Here is a 13,606-nt window from a genome sequence, read left to right as displayed (position 1 = left end):
TTTTTCCCAAGGCAACTTTGCCCAGGTGGTAAACATCAGACACTCCAGGTACCAGAAACCTTCAGATGCCCTGACTGGTCTTTTAGAAAACATGAGCACATGATATTAGGCTGATAGTCGTAATGTTATGGTGTTTCTACCTCTTTAAAATACTATTCTTGGGCTGCTTTTGACACCATCATGTGGAATAGCATCGTGATGAACAGACTTTCTCCGTAACACCAGTCTGAGACCAACTTCTGTCACATGACTCCTCTTCTCACACTAGACTCAGTCATGGTTCTATATTTGGAGGAATACTGTTCACTTTCCATAAATTCTCATAACGCAGCATTCTGGGAATACTGTGAGAAGCCTTTGAGTTATTTCAACTTAAAATATCACCAAAACTAGGACTCTTCTGTCCAAGAGTGATGCAGAAAAACTGGTCAATGCATGTCTTTTCGAGGCTAATCTACTGTAATGCTTTATCCTCCTTTTATTCATATTCACTGGGCACCTCCCCTCGACTCTCCTTGTCTGACTTTTATATTTAGACAGTTGCTGCACGTCACTATCATTCTGTCTCTCGTGTTTCCCTCCGTCTTTCTGCAGAAATCTAAGGCCGTCACTAGTGCAACAGAGTTTGTTTGTTCATGTTTCTGACTCACTTCCTGTCCCTTCACCCTTCACCGGTTGAGACAGACCCTTCCTGGGGTTACTTCTCCTGGAGATTTCCTCTTGTTGACCCATTCAAACCTCAGAGAACAAAGGAGCTCAGACCAAATATTCACTTCCAAGCACCTTAGAATTGTTTTTGCCTCATTTACTGTATTTATCTTCATGCCTTCATGGCCATGTTTCAGTAAATCACTGCAGCTGCTTCCTCTTTTACTGGAAATATAGAAAGAATTGAGGGCTGAAAATGGGACATCTAAAATAGCAGAAATAAAGTTTTTGGAAACGTTGGTCTAACAGATCAAACTGAAGCTGGTGCATCAGAGGACAGAGATAATGTGGATAATTCTGCAAAATCTTTCAGAAATGTATCAGATTTGCTCAATTGTTGCAGCCAAAAACAGGCAGTGAGATTAGTTTTGAGTGGTTCACCAACAGCAACAATTTATTTTACTGCCTGTCCCTGCCCGACACTCCCTGCAGCCAAACAGTTTTTTATTGTTTCTCTGTGTACTGACATAACATACATACTATCAGTATTTCCTGTTGGGGAGGTCAGTCACACCTGTTGCCTCATATCTTAGAGCCAGGCTGAAAGGACATGAATTTCTCAACACGTCCTTCAGTCAAAATGACCAAACAGGTTGTTTTTTCACAGCCTTGAATGCGACTGTGGCCAAATGACCCAAAACTATCACCTCTACAAGCAGCAGAAAGGAAATACAACTAATATCAGTTCAGCATCAAAGCAAACATCATTCTCAAGTGTTTATGTTAAAATGCTAAAAAATGTTCAGGGAGATGGAGTCGGGATGGAAGTTGTTCACATTCACTGCTTTTAAGTGTTTATGTTCGAGACCCAGATATGAAAAAACTTTACAAAACACCTTTTACATCTTCATTGAACCACCATCCTCACCCTAATGGACACCATTTTCACACTGCACATGCAGTCGCTCTTCTGATGGCTCCTATGGGCACCTACCAGCACCTAAAGGCACCTATGGGCACCAAAAGGCACCTATGGGCACCAAAAGGCTCCTATGGGCACCAACGGGCACCTAAAGACACCTAAAGGCCCCTATGGGCACCTACCAGCACCTAAAGGCATTAACCGGCACCTAAAGGCTCCTATGGGCACCTAAAGGCATCTACCGGCACCTAAAGGCTCCTATGGGCACCAACGGGCACCTAAAGACACCTAAAGGCCCCTATGGGCACCAAAAGGCTCCTATGGGCACCAACGGGCACCTAAAGACACCTAAAGGCCCCTATGGGCACCTACCAGCACCTAAAGGCATTAACCGGCACCTAAAGGCTCCTATGGGCAACTACAGGCACCTAAAGGCACCTACCGGCACCTGAAGACTCCTATGGGCACCTAAAGGCTGCTCTGGGCACCTAAAGGCTCCTATGGGCGCTGTGATTGGCTGACCACCGCTCCAGTGAATGGTATCTGTCTCTATGAGCGTGTGACCCTGTGTGTGTTCAACAGGTACCAACCTGTATTCCCTGAACATAACAATAAATCTGATCTCAATTTTAATCTTAAACCTTTAAACTTTGCACATCAGGTATGAAGTGTGTGAATAAAACATGGTTTCCTGCCTCCTACCGAGGTACAGCGGCGAGTTCTTCTTGCTGGCATAGTCATCGATGTATGAGATGCCGAACGGCTGGATGGGAACGGCCCCGATACCCAGCAGCAGCTGACCCAGAAGCAGCAGAGGGTAGACCACCTGCTGGGCGGGGCTCTCCTGCTTCTGGCACGTCTGGTTGGAGGAGGAGGTGACAGAGGTGCCCAGTGACTCGCAAAGGCTTGAGTTCATACCACCAGAGGCTGTTGGGGAGGAAGAGGGCAACAAACACGCTTATATTAGTGTTTGTTACATAAGCTTTTCAGTGGAGGTGTTTGTGTCTTTGTGTAGTCTCACAGCTGTGGTGGTCAGTGTATTCGTACGCTCCACTGAGGAAGTGCGGCATCGCCATCATCAGCGAGGCCAGGCAGGAAAGCAGAGCTCCGCCTCCGATAAACCGTGGGCGGTGGACACGACTTCCGAAGAAGCTCACGAACACAATGAGGATGGTGTTCCCAACCTAGGCAAACACATCCAAGCATCTGGGTGTGAGTCCTTCTTGCCCTCTTTGAAGAAAAGTCCCTTTTTTCTGGTTTCTACATCTTAGGTTGACATGTAAACAACGTCTGCTCCACATGGTCTTTCTTCTCATTAATCCCCACACACTTTCCCACAGTTTTAACGCTTTTTGTTGAAGGAACCGTCTTGGAAATGATCTAACGAGGGAGGCACATGTAGATGCTTAAAAGGCCCAAGAGAAATGCTGTTCTGGGATCAGATCCAGACTTTTTTTCAGGGTTACAGCTCTGCTTTCAGAGTTTTCTTGAAGCCAGTCCTGTTTCATCTCAGGGTTTCCCTTTGCTGCCTCTCTTTCCTGCCTGAAATGCCACTTTGAGTCAGTGAAACATCACCATGTTTGACTGTGGGGACGGTGTTGATGAGCTAATGCTATACTGGAGGAAACTGTGATCAAATCATTCAATTTTTGCATCTTTGCATTTCAAAATGTTCCTCGAGCATGATCAGGTTATTGCTCTCAAAATGAAGATCATCTTCAGGAGGAGGACATTATATATTGTATATATCATTATTATATTATAACAATGACAGGGAACTACTGATGAGTAGGTTTCATTCTAGGTTTCATTCTTTAAAAGCTGGAAAACATCTGCAGAATTTAAGACCCTGCAGGGACTCTGCTGTATTGTTCTTTTTACCTTCTAATGTCTCGTACCCTCAGTGCGTTACAAACATTTTCAAGGTCTGTTTTTTGTGTCAACATCGTGATTTTCCAGAATTCATCTGGCAACAAAAAGGCATTCCAGGGAGTTAAGAACTGGGAAATTCCTGTTTGTTTCACTTTATATAAGAAATGACTGAAACCCACTGATTTATGATACAATCTGTCTGCTTTGTGCTTTTCTTTTCCACTTTCAGACTTGGTCAGACTTGGGAAGGATGACAGGACCACAGCGTTCCTGTTTTCATAATCATAAAGATCTAAAGAGTGAAAGTGAGGGAATGAAACAATCTGGAGAAGAGCAGCGAATGAAGATGACTTCACTGCAAACACTTTGTTTCAGAGCAACTAAACTGACCTCGTTGAAGGCCGCCAGGAAGCCCGACTTCTGGCTGGAGAGGCCGTAACGTCTCTCGATGGTGGAAATGGAGCTCTTCATATAACCCGACACCAGCAGCTGCGCCAGCTGCAGCAAACTGTGGCAGAACACGAAGAACTGCAGAAAGAGGGAGAAAAAGTGGGTGAAAAGAAGAAGAATCAGCGTGGAAAAACTAAGTGAACTAAGTGAACCCCTGATCCAGCAGCTTCAGCAGCAGTGAGGTGCTTTGTTCAGATGCAGCTTTGCAAACCTAAGCTGTGCTGCCATGTTCTTTTTAGAGAGAAGAGGCTTTCTCCTGCAGCCCTTCCAAACAAGCCATCCTTGTTCAGTCTTTTTCTAACTGTGCTGTCATGAACTTTAACCTTTAACATGCTAACTGAGGCCCGTAGAGTCTGAGATGTAGCTCTGGGCTTTTTCACCTTGGGGTGACCTTTAACCTTTAACATGCTAACTGAGGCCTGTAGAGTCTGAGATGTAGCTCTGGGCTTCTTCACCTTGGGGTGACCTTTAACCTTTAGCATGCTAACTGAGGCCTGTAGAGTCTGAGATGTAGCTCTGGGCTTCTTCACCTTGGGGTGACCTTTAACCTTTAACATGCTAACTGAGGCCTGTAGAGTCTGAGATGTAGCTCTGGGCTTCTTCACCTTGGGGTGACCTTTAACCTTTAGCATGCTAACTGAGGCCCGTAGAGTCTGAGATGTAGCTCTGGGCTTCTTCACCTTGGGGTGACCTTGCTGGGACGTCCACTCCTGGGAAGATTGACAGCTGTCCTGAATGTTTTCCACTTGTGAATAATCTTTCTCTCTGTAGAATGATGGACTCCAGATAGTCTGGAAATGGCCTTATAACCCTTCCCAGACTGATGGGCAGCAGCAGCTGCTTCTCTGAGATCATTGCTGGTGTCTTTCCTCCTTGGCATCGTGTTAAACTGACAGAACTCCTGCTTTTATAGAGCTGCTCACACTGACTGATGATCAATTAATCAGAGCATTGATCAGCAGCTCCTGGCTGCTTCTCTTAGTTCCTGTGGAAGCAGTGAGGGTTCACTTAGTTTTTCACACACTGCTTCTGTGTTTCGTCTCAGTTTTTGTTCCATAAATAACGACTCAGTGTGATATAGAGATCTGAGGCTGGATTTACTGAGTTTTAACCCGTGCTGGACTTATTAAACCAGTATAAAGTGCATTAACAAGCCCAAAATAAAATGATTTGTATGACTTCTTAAACAAACTGAAGAGATTTCTTTGCTGCTACATAAAAATGAATTTATCTGCAGTGGATTTTTGTTGAGTGTCAGTGTCAAAAAGCATGAAACACTGTCTGTGAAGGCAGAACAGACCTTGATGCTGTTGAAGAAGCTTCGGGGCCGAGGAGGAGCCGGTGACCCCACCAACCCGGAGTTCATGTTGACGTCGTTGGCCCCCATCATTTACCTTGTAGCCCACACAGAGTGAAGAGCTGAACCTGTACAGCACAAACACACATGTGGAACTGATGAGGAGCAGAACGCAGAAGTCAGCATCCACTCCCTCCTCATTGCTGCTCAGCCTCTGCTCTTGCAACACACTTTCTTTTTGATAAAAAAAGACCGGTAATCCAGCCCAGAACACAGTGTTCAGCTCATTTTAAACACTGGTGTTGCAAACACTGCAGATTTCCAGAACCACTGAGTGCACAAAACAACAAGCACATGTGCTGTGTGTTAAACAAAGGGAGGCAGAGGCTAAAATGAGTAGGTCCAGGGGTTTGGATGGAAGCCAAAACTAAAGAAAACATCAAAAGATGTGGAAATTTGTCAGTAGGGACGCAGATCAGATTTCTCTTTGATTCTTGGGTATCAACAGCAAAACCTCACATATCTGGTTAAAAAGCAAACACACTGAATCCTGCTGAGGGGTGTTGACCTAAAACCCACACAAGTAAACAGGTCAGGCAAGCCTGAAACTGGAGTTTCCAGCCTCACAAAGGAAATGTTTTAACCATTTACGTCACCGTGGTACCATACCGTGCAAAAGAATTATTAGCAAAACCCCACAATGCTGCAAAACCCCACAATGCTACAAACTCCACAATGAAGCAAAACCCCACAATGCTGCAAAAATCCACAATGCTGCAAAACTCCACAATGCTGCAAAAATCTACAATGAAGCAAAACTCCACAATGCTGCAAAACCCCACAATGCTGCAAAACCCCACAATGCTGCAAACCCCCACAATGCTGCAAAACCCCACAATGCTGCAAAACCCCACAATGCTGCAAAACCCCACAATGCTGCAAACCCCCACAATGCAGCTAAACCCCACAATGCTGCAAAACCCCACAATACTGCAAAACCCCACAATGCTGCAAAACCCCACAATGCTGCAAAACCCCACAATGCTGCAAACCCCCACAATGCAGCTAAACCCCACAATGAAGCAAAACCCCACAATGCTGCAAAACCCCACAATGCTGCAAAAATCCACAATGCTGCAAAACTCCACAATGCTGCAAAAATCTACAATGAAGCAAACCCCCACAATGCTGCAAAACCCCACAATGAAGCAAAACCCCACAATGAAGCAAAACCCCACAATGCTGCAAAAATCTACAATGAAGCAAAACTCCACAATGCTGCAAAAATCTACAATGAAGCAAACCCCCACAATGCTGCAAAACCCCACAATGAAGCAAAACCCCACAATGAAGCAAAACCCCACAATGCTGCAAAAATCTACAATGAAGCAAAACTCCACAATGCTGCAAAAATCCACAATGAAGCAAAACTCCACAATGCTGCAAAACCCCACAATGCTGCAAAACCCCACAATGCTGCAAACCCCCACAATGCTGCAAAACCCCACAATGCTGCAAAACCCCACAATGCTGCAAAACCCCACAATGCTGCAAACCCCCACAATGCAGCTAAACCCCACAATGCTGCAAAACCCCACAATGCTGCAAAACCCCACAATGCTGCAAAACCCCACAATGCTGCAAAACCCCACAATGCTGCAAACCCCCACAATGCAGCTAAACCCCACAATGAAGCAAAACCCCACAATGCTGCAAAACCCCACAATGCTGCAAAACCCCACAATGAAGCAAAACCCCACAATGAAGCAAAACCCCACAATGCTGCAAACCCCCACAATGCAGCTAAACCCCACAATGCTGCAAAACCCCACAATGCTGCAAACCCCCACAATGCAGCTAAACCCCACAATGCTGCAAAACCCCACAATGCTGCAAACCCCACAATGCTGCAAACCCCACAATGAAGCAAAACCCCACAATGCTGCAAAACCCCACAATGCTGCAAAACCCCACAATGAAGCAAAACCCCACAATGCTGCAAAACCCCACAATGAAGCAAAACCCCACAATGCTGCAAACCCCACAATGCTGCAAACCCCACAATGAAGCAAAACCCCACAATGCTGCAAAACCCCACAATGAAGCAAAACCCCACAATGCTGCAAAACCCCACAATGAAGCAAAACCCCACAATGCTGCTAAACCCCACAATGCTGCAAAACCCCACAATGCAACAAACTCCACAATGAAGCAAAACCCCACAATGCTGCTAAACCCCACAATGCTGCAAAACCCCACAATGCAACAAACTCTACAATGAAGCAAACCCCACAATGCTGCAAAACCCCACAATGCTGCAAAACCCCACAATGCTGCAAAACCCCACAATGAAGCAAAACCCCACAATGCTGCAAAACCCCACAATGAAGCAAAACCCCACAATGCTGCAAAAATCCACAATGAAGCAAAACTCCAAATTGCTGCAAAACCCCACAATGAAGCAAAACTCCACAATGCTGCAAAACTCCACAATGCCGCAAAACCCCACAATGCTGCAAACCCCACAATGCTGCAAAACCCCACAATGCAACAAACTCCACAATGAAGCAAAACCCCACAATGCTGCTAAACCCCACAATGCTGCAAAACCCCACAATGCAACAAACTCTACAATGAAGCAAACCCCACAATGCTGCAAAACCCCACAATGCTGCAAACCCCCAAAATGCTGCAAAACCCCACAATGCTGCAAAACCCCACAATGCTGCAAAACCCCACAATGCTGCAAAACCCCACAATGAAGCAAAACCCCACAATGCTGCAAAACCCCACAATGAAGCAAAACCCCACAATGAAGCAAAACCCCACAATGAAGCAAAACCCCACAATGAAGCAAAACCCCACAATGAAGCAAAACCCCACAATGCTGCAAAACCCCACAATGCAACAAATTCTACAATGAAGCAAACCCCACAATGCTGCAAAACCCCACAATGCTGCAAACCCCCCAAATGCTGCAAAACCCCACAATGCTGCAAAACCCCACAATGCTGCAAAACCCCACAATGCTGCAAAACCCCACAATGCAACAAAACCCCACAATGCTGCTAAACTCCACAATGAAGCAAAACCCCACAATGAAGCAAAACCCCACAATGAAGCAAAACCCCACAATGCTGCAAACCCCACAATGAAGCAAAACCCCACAATGCTGCAAACCCCACAATGAAGCAAAACCCCACAATGAAGCAAAACCCCACAATGAAGCAAAACCCCACAATGAAGCAAAACCCCACAATGAAGCAAAACCCCACAATGCTGCAAAACCCCACAATGCAACAAATTCTACAATGAAGCAAACCCCACAATGCTGCAAAACCCCACAATGCTGCAAACCCCCCAAATGCTGCAAAACCCCACAATGCTGCAAAACCCCACAATGCTGCAAAACCCCACAATGCTGCAAAACCCCACAATGCAACAAAACCCCACAATGCTGCTAAACTCCACAATGAAGCAAAACCCCACAATGAAGCAAAACCCCACAATGAAGCAAAACCCCACAATGCAGCAAAACCCCACAATGAAGCAAAACCCCACAATGAAGCAAAACCCCACAATGCAACAAACCCCACAATGATGCAAAACCCCACAATGAAGCAAAACCCCACAATGAAGCAAAACCCCACAATGAAGCAAAACCCCACAATGAAGCAAAACCCCACAATGAAGCAAAACCCCACAATGCAACAAACCCCACAATGATGCAAAACCCCACAATGAAGCAAAACCCCACAATGAAGCAAAACCCCACAATGAAGCAAAACCCCACAATGAAGCAAAACCCCACAATGCAACAAACCCCACAATGATGCAAAACCCCACAATGAAGCAAAACCCCACAATGAAGCAAAACCCCACAATGAAGCAAAACCCCACAATGAAGCAAAACCCCACAATGCAACAAACTCCGGTTCCTGGATATTTCATTCATGCAAACTTTAGACTTGTTTATCACACCATTATGTCCACTTTCCAACCAGAGGAGCAAACACGTTGGATCAGTTACAGAAACATAAAAGACGCTCATAAAGCAGCTTCCTGCCCACACCTGGGACACTTTCCTGCTCTGTTTTCGGTTCAGAGCAACGTTGAGATGCAGTAAGACTGAAAATCAGTTCCTGGTCAGAGGACTTAACTGCAGAATCTCAGCTTTGTAAGCAGCACCTGGATCATGGCCAAAAAAGCTGCTGACAGATAACCTGAAAAACATCCCCATTAAATCAGCCAGAAAAGCTTCTTTCCTCGTGCAACAGGTCGGCTGAGGTGTCCGTAACAGGCACAGCACTGGCTGCTTTTAATGCTATCTGTTAGGATTGCATGGCGTGTTTATTTCATCGTTATATTTCTAACTCAGTTATCGGCTTTATTTCATCGTTATATTTCTAACTCAGTTATCAGCTTTATTTCATCGTTATATTTCTAACTCAGTTATCGGCTTTATTTCATCGTTATATTTCTAACTCAGTTATCGGCGTCCCTTCATGGCTTTTAGCATCGTGGGGTTTCTGACTCAGTGATGAGTGTCACTCAGAGGAATTTACACAGAGAGGCTGTGAATTCCTGTGGCTGGTGGGAAGGCCGGCGTTTCAAAATCACATATTCCTTCAGCTGTGAACTGTGAGCTGAAACAGTTTCAGGCATCATTTCTTTAAGGAGTCTTCAGGAATAGTTCTCCAGGCTTCTTGAGAGTTTTTTATCAGTTCTCAGCAGCTTTAAAGTGAATCTCTGGTCTGAGCTCCTTTATTCTCCAACACAGCCTGAACCCTCTGAGACAAGCTTTCTGTCATTTCTTTAAGGAGTCTTCAGGAATAGTTCTCCAGGCTTCTTGAAGGACATCCCAAAGCTCTTCTTTGGATGTGGGCTGCCTTTTGTTCCGTTCTCTGTCAGATGATCCCACACTGCTTCAATAATGTTGAGGTCCGGGCTCTGGGGAGGATTCATCCCTCCATAAGACCTGTTGCCACTGATTTTCAGTCCACTTCTTGTGTCATTTGGCACAGCTCAGCCTTTTCTCCCTGTTTCCCTTCCTTAAGAACGGCTTCTTGACAGCCACCCTTCCATGGAGCCCATTTCTGATGAGGCTTGGGCCAACAGTAGATGGATCAGCTGAAGGTCCAGATGCATCTCTCAGGTCCTGTCAGGTCACAGCTGGATTTTTTCCTCTTTCTTAAGGACATCACTTTCAGATCCTGTTCATCTGCTGGAGATAGTTTTTTAGGCCTGACACTTCTTCTTTTGTCCTCCACTTGTCCAGTTTCCTCAAATGTTTTAAGGACACACTGCACACCATGCTGAGATATGCCAAGTTTTCAGCTAATAGCTCTTTGGAATCACCTTGTTGCTGCAGAAATCCTATTTTCTGTCTGTCAAACTGTGTTTTCTTTGCTGTTTTTCATAGATGCAGCTAAAGAAATGGGAACAAATGATGTGTCTTTGTGACAGGCTGCTGGTAACAAAGTGCCTAAAGATCCAGTTTAAAATGGCTTCTTTGCTAAGTTGTCTGTTCTGTGTCGACACAACACTGGTTCATCCCTTGAGTTAGGAGCCTTTTTTCTGCCTGAAGGGTTCAAAGGTCAAGTTCCTCCACCTGATGTTAAAAATCAGACTGAACTGAACAGAAATCTGCATTTAAACTACAGAGTGGAGCTCCTCAACCCTCCACAGTATAAAGCTGTGATGTAACAGCAACAACTGGATGTCTCTCTGTGGGTAAAAGCATCCAGAAGCTCGGCTGTGGTTCAATGAATGTTGAAGGAGTGAAAAGCTTCGGTTTGAGGCTGAATCCATTCTGACAGTGTTCAGACCCAGCAGCAGCTTTCTTTCATGGCTCATATTCTGCAGCTCTGTTTTACTCTGCAGCGTGACAGAAATAACAAACTCTTTCCCACTACAAAGCAGCTCAATGAGGCAGAGAGTCCCAGCAGAAAAAAGCCTGAAAGGTCCCAGAGAGAAGAGACAGAAGGGATTCATTCAGACTCACTGTGGAGCAGCAGCTGGTCTCAGATCCACCAGGGTCCCCGTCTCACTCTGTTCTGGCTTTCTCCTCTCAGTGCTCTGAGAAAACCTGCTGCTGTTCGGCTGCTGATAGACCAGCGAGGGAGGAGGAGGGAGGAGGGAGGAGGGAGGAGGGAGGAGGGAGGAGGGAGGAGGGAGGAGGGAGGAGGGAGGAGGGAGGAGGGAGGAGGGAGGAGGGAGGAGGCGTTGGAATTTGAACCCTTGGTGTCACAAGCAGACAAATAAGGAAGGCATGAAGACGGAGGCATGAAGACGGAGCCACTGCAGACGTATAATCTTAGAGAAAAACCCTCCGTAAATCTTTAAATGAGGCCTGAAACTGCTCCTCCTCGGCTTAAAATCACATTGTTCACATGTCCATGAGGTGATTTTTCTTTCATGTTTGTCTTGAATCTGCAGATTTCCACTTAGAGCCTCAGAGAGATGAGGTCTGTGACATATGTTCTACATTAGTGGAACCGATCCAGAAAAAACTGTCAGTGATGCTGAACATGACATGTGAAAAAAGAGAGTCTTTAAAATCCAAGGACTTAAACTATGATCTGATCATTTCCAGGCCTTAAAACTAAGTGAACCCTCACTGCTTCCACAGGAACTAAGAGGGTAAGAAGCAGCCAGCAGCTGCTGATCAATGCTCTGATTAACTGATCAATGCTCTGATTAACTGATCCTCAGTCGGTGTGAGCAGCTCCATAAAAGCAGGAGTTCTGTCAGTTTAACACGATGCCAAGGAGGAAAGACACCAGCAATGATCTTAGAGAAGCAGCTGCTGCTGCCCATCAGTCTGGGAAGGGTTATAAGGCCATTTCCAGACTATCTGGAGTCCATCATTCTACAGAGAGAAAGATTATTCACAAGTGGAAAACATTCAGGACAGCTGTCAATCTTCCCAGGAGTGGACGTCCCAGCAAGTTCACCCCAAGGTGAAGAAGCCCAGAGCTACATCTCAGACTCTACAGGCCTCAGTTAGCATGCTAAAGGTTAAAGGTCACCCCAAGGTGAAGAAGCCCAGAGCTACATCTCAGACTCTACAGGCCTCAGTTAGCATGTTAAAGGTTAAAGGTCACCCCAAGGTGAAGAAGCCCAGAGCTACATCTCAGACTCTACAGGCCTCAGTTAGCATGTTAAAGGTTAAAGGTCACCCCAAGGTGAAGAAGCCCAGAGCTACATCTCAGACTCTACAGGCCTCAGTTAGCATGTTAAAGGTTAAAGGTCACCCCAAGGTGAAGAAGCCCAGAGCTACATCTCAGACTCTACAGGCCTCAGTTAGCATGTTAAAGGTTAAAGGTCACCCCAAGGTGAAAAAGCCCAGAGCTACATCTCAGACTCTACAGGCCTCAGTTAGCATGTTAAAGGTTAAAGGTCACCCCAAGGTGAAAAAGCCCAGAGCTACATCTCAGACTCTACAGGCCTCAGTTAGCATGTTAAAGGTTAAAGGTCACCCCAAGGTGAAGAAGCCCAGAGCTACATCTCAGACTCTACAGGCCTCAGTTAGCATGTTAAAGGTTAAAGGTCACCCCAAGGTGAAGAAGCCCAGAGCTACATCTCAGACTCTACAGGCCTCAGTTAGCATGCTAAAGGTTAAAGGTCACCCCAAGGTGAAAAAGCCCAGAGCTACATCTCAGACTCTACAGGCCTCAGTTAGCATGTTAAAGGTTAAAGGTCACCCCAAGGTGAAGAAGCCCAGAGCTACATCTCAGACTCTACAGGCCTCAGTTAGCATGTTAAAGGTTAAAGGTCACCCCAAGGTGAAGAAGCCCAGAGCTACATCTCAGACTCTACAGGCCTCAGTTAGCATGCTAAAGGTTAAAGGTCACCCCAAGGTGAAAAAGCCCAGAGCTACATCTCAGACTCTACAGGCCTCAGTTAGCATGTTAAAGGTTAAAGGTCACCCCAAGGTGAAAAAGCTCAGAGCTACATCTCAGACTCTACAGGCCTCAGTTAGCATGTTAAAGGTTAAAGGTCACTCCAAGGTGAAAAAGCCCAGAGCTACATCTCAGACTCTACAGGCCTCAGTTAGCATGTTAAAGGTTAAAGGTCACCCCAAGGTGAAGAAGCCCAGAGCTACATCTCAGACTCTACAGGCCTCAGTTAGCATGCTAAAGGTTAAAGGTCACCCCAAGGTGAAAAAGCCCAGAGCTACATCTCAGACTCTACAGGCCTCAGTTAGCATGTTAAAGGTTAAAGGTCATACATCTCAGACTCTACAGGCCTCAGTTAGCATGTTAAAGGTCAAAGGTCATGACAGCACAGTTAGAAAAAGACTGAACAAGGATGGCTTGTTTGGAAGGGCTGCAGGAGAAAGCCTCTTCTCTCTAAAAAGAACATGGCAGCACAGCTTAGGTTTGCAAAGCTGCATCTGAACAAAGCTCAAGACT

The 13,606-nt window shown here is 45.7% G+C and overlaps 1 protein-coding gene across 1 annotated transcript in view; it reads right to left on the bottom strand.

Moving 5' to 3' along the window:
* The window catches only part of slco2b1 (solute carrier organic anion transporter family, member 2B1), a 34,301-nt gene extending 23,059 nt beyond the window's left edge, over window positions 1-11,242 (bottom strand). The window contains exons 1-5 of the mRNA XM_072374751.1: window positions 11,194-11,242; window positions 5,193-5,317; window positions 3,833-3,970; window positions 2,592-2,754; window positions 2,273-2,497 (exon numbers count right to left, since the gene is read on the bottom strand). Coding sequence (XP_072230852.1) covers window positions 2,273-2,497; window positions 2,592-2,754; window positions 3,833-3,970; window positions 5,193-5,282 — 616 coding nt within the window. The 5' untranslated portion in view covers window positions 5,283-5,317; window positions 11,194-11,242. The remainder of the gene's footprint in view (window positions 1-2,272; window positions 2,498-2,591; window positions 2,755-3,832; window positions 3,971-5,192; window positions 5,318-11,193) is intronic.
* Window positions 11,243-13,606: the final 2,364 nt, after the last annotated feature.

Source organism: Leuresthes tenuis, unplaced genomic scaffold (genome assembly GCF_036924035.1).
Source record: "Leuresthes tenuis unplaced genomic scaffold, fLeuTen1.0.hap1 SCAF_21, whole genome shotgun sequence".
Classification (NCBI taxonomy): Eukaryota; Metazoa; Chordata; class Actinopteri; order Atheriniformes; family Atherinopsidae; genus Leuresthes; species Leuresthes tenuis.
Note: the sequence above shows the minus strand (reverse complement) of the source record. Positions and strands in the feature narration are given on the sequence as shown.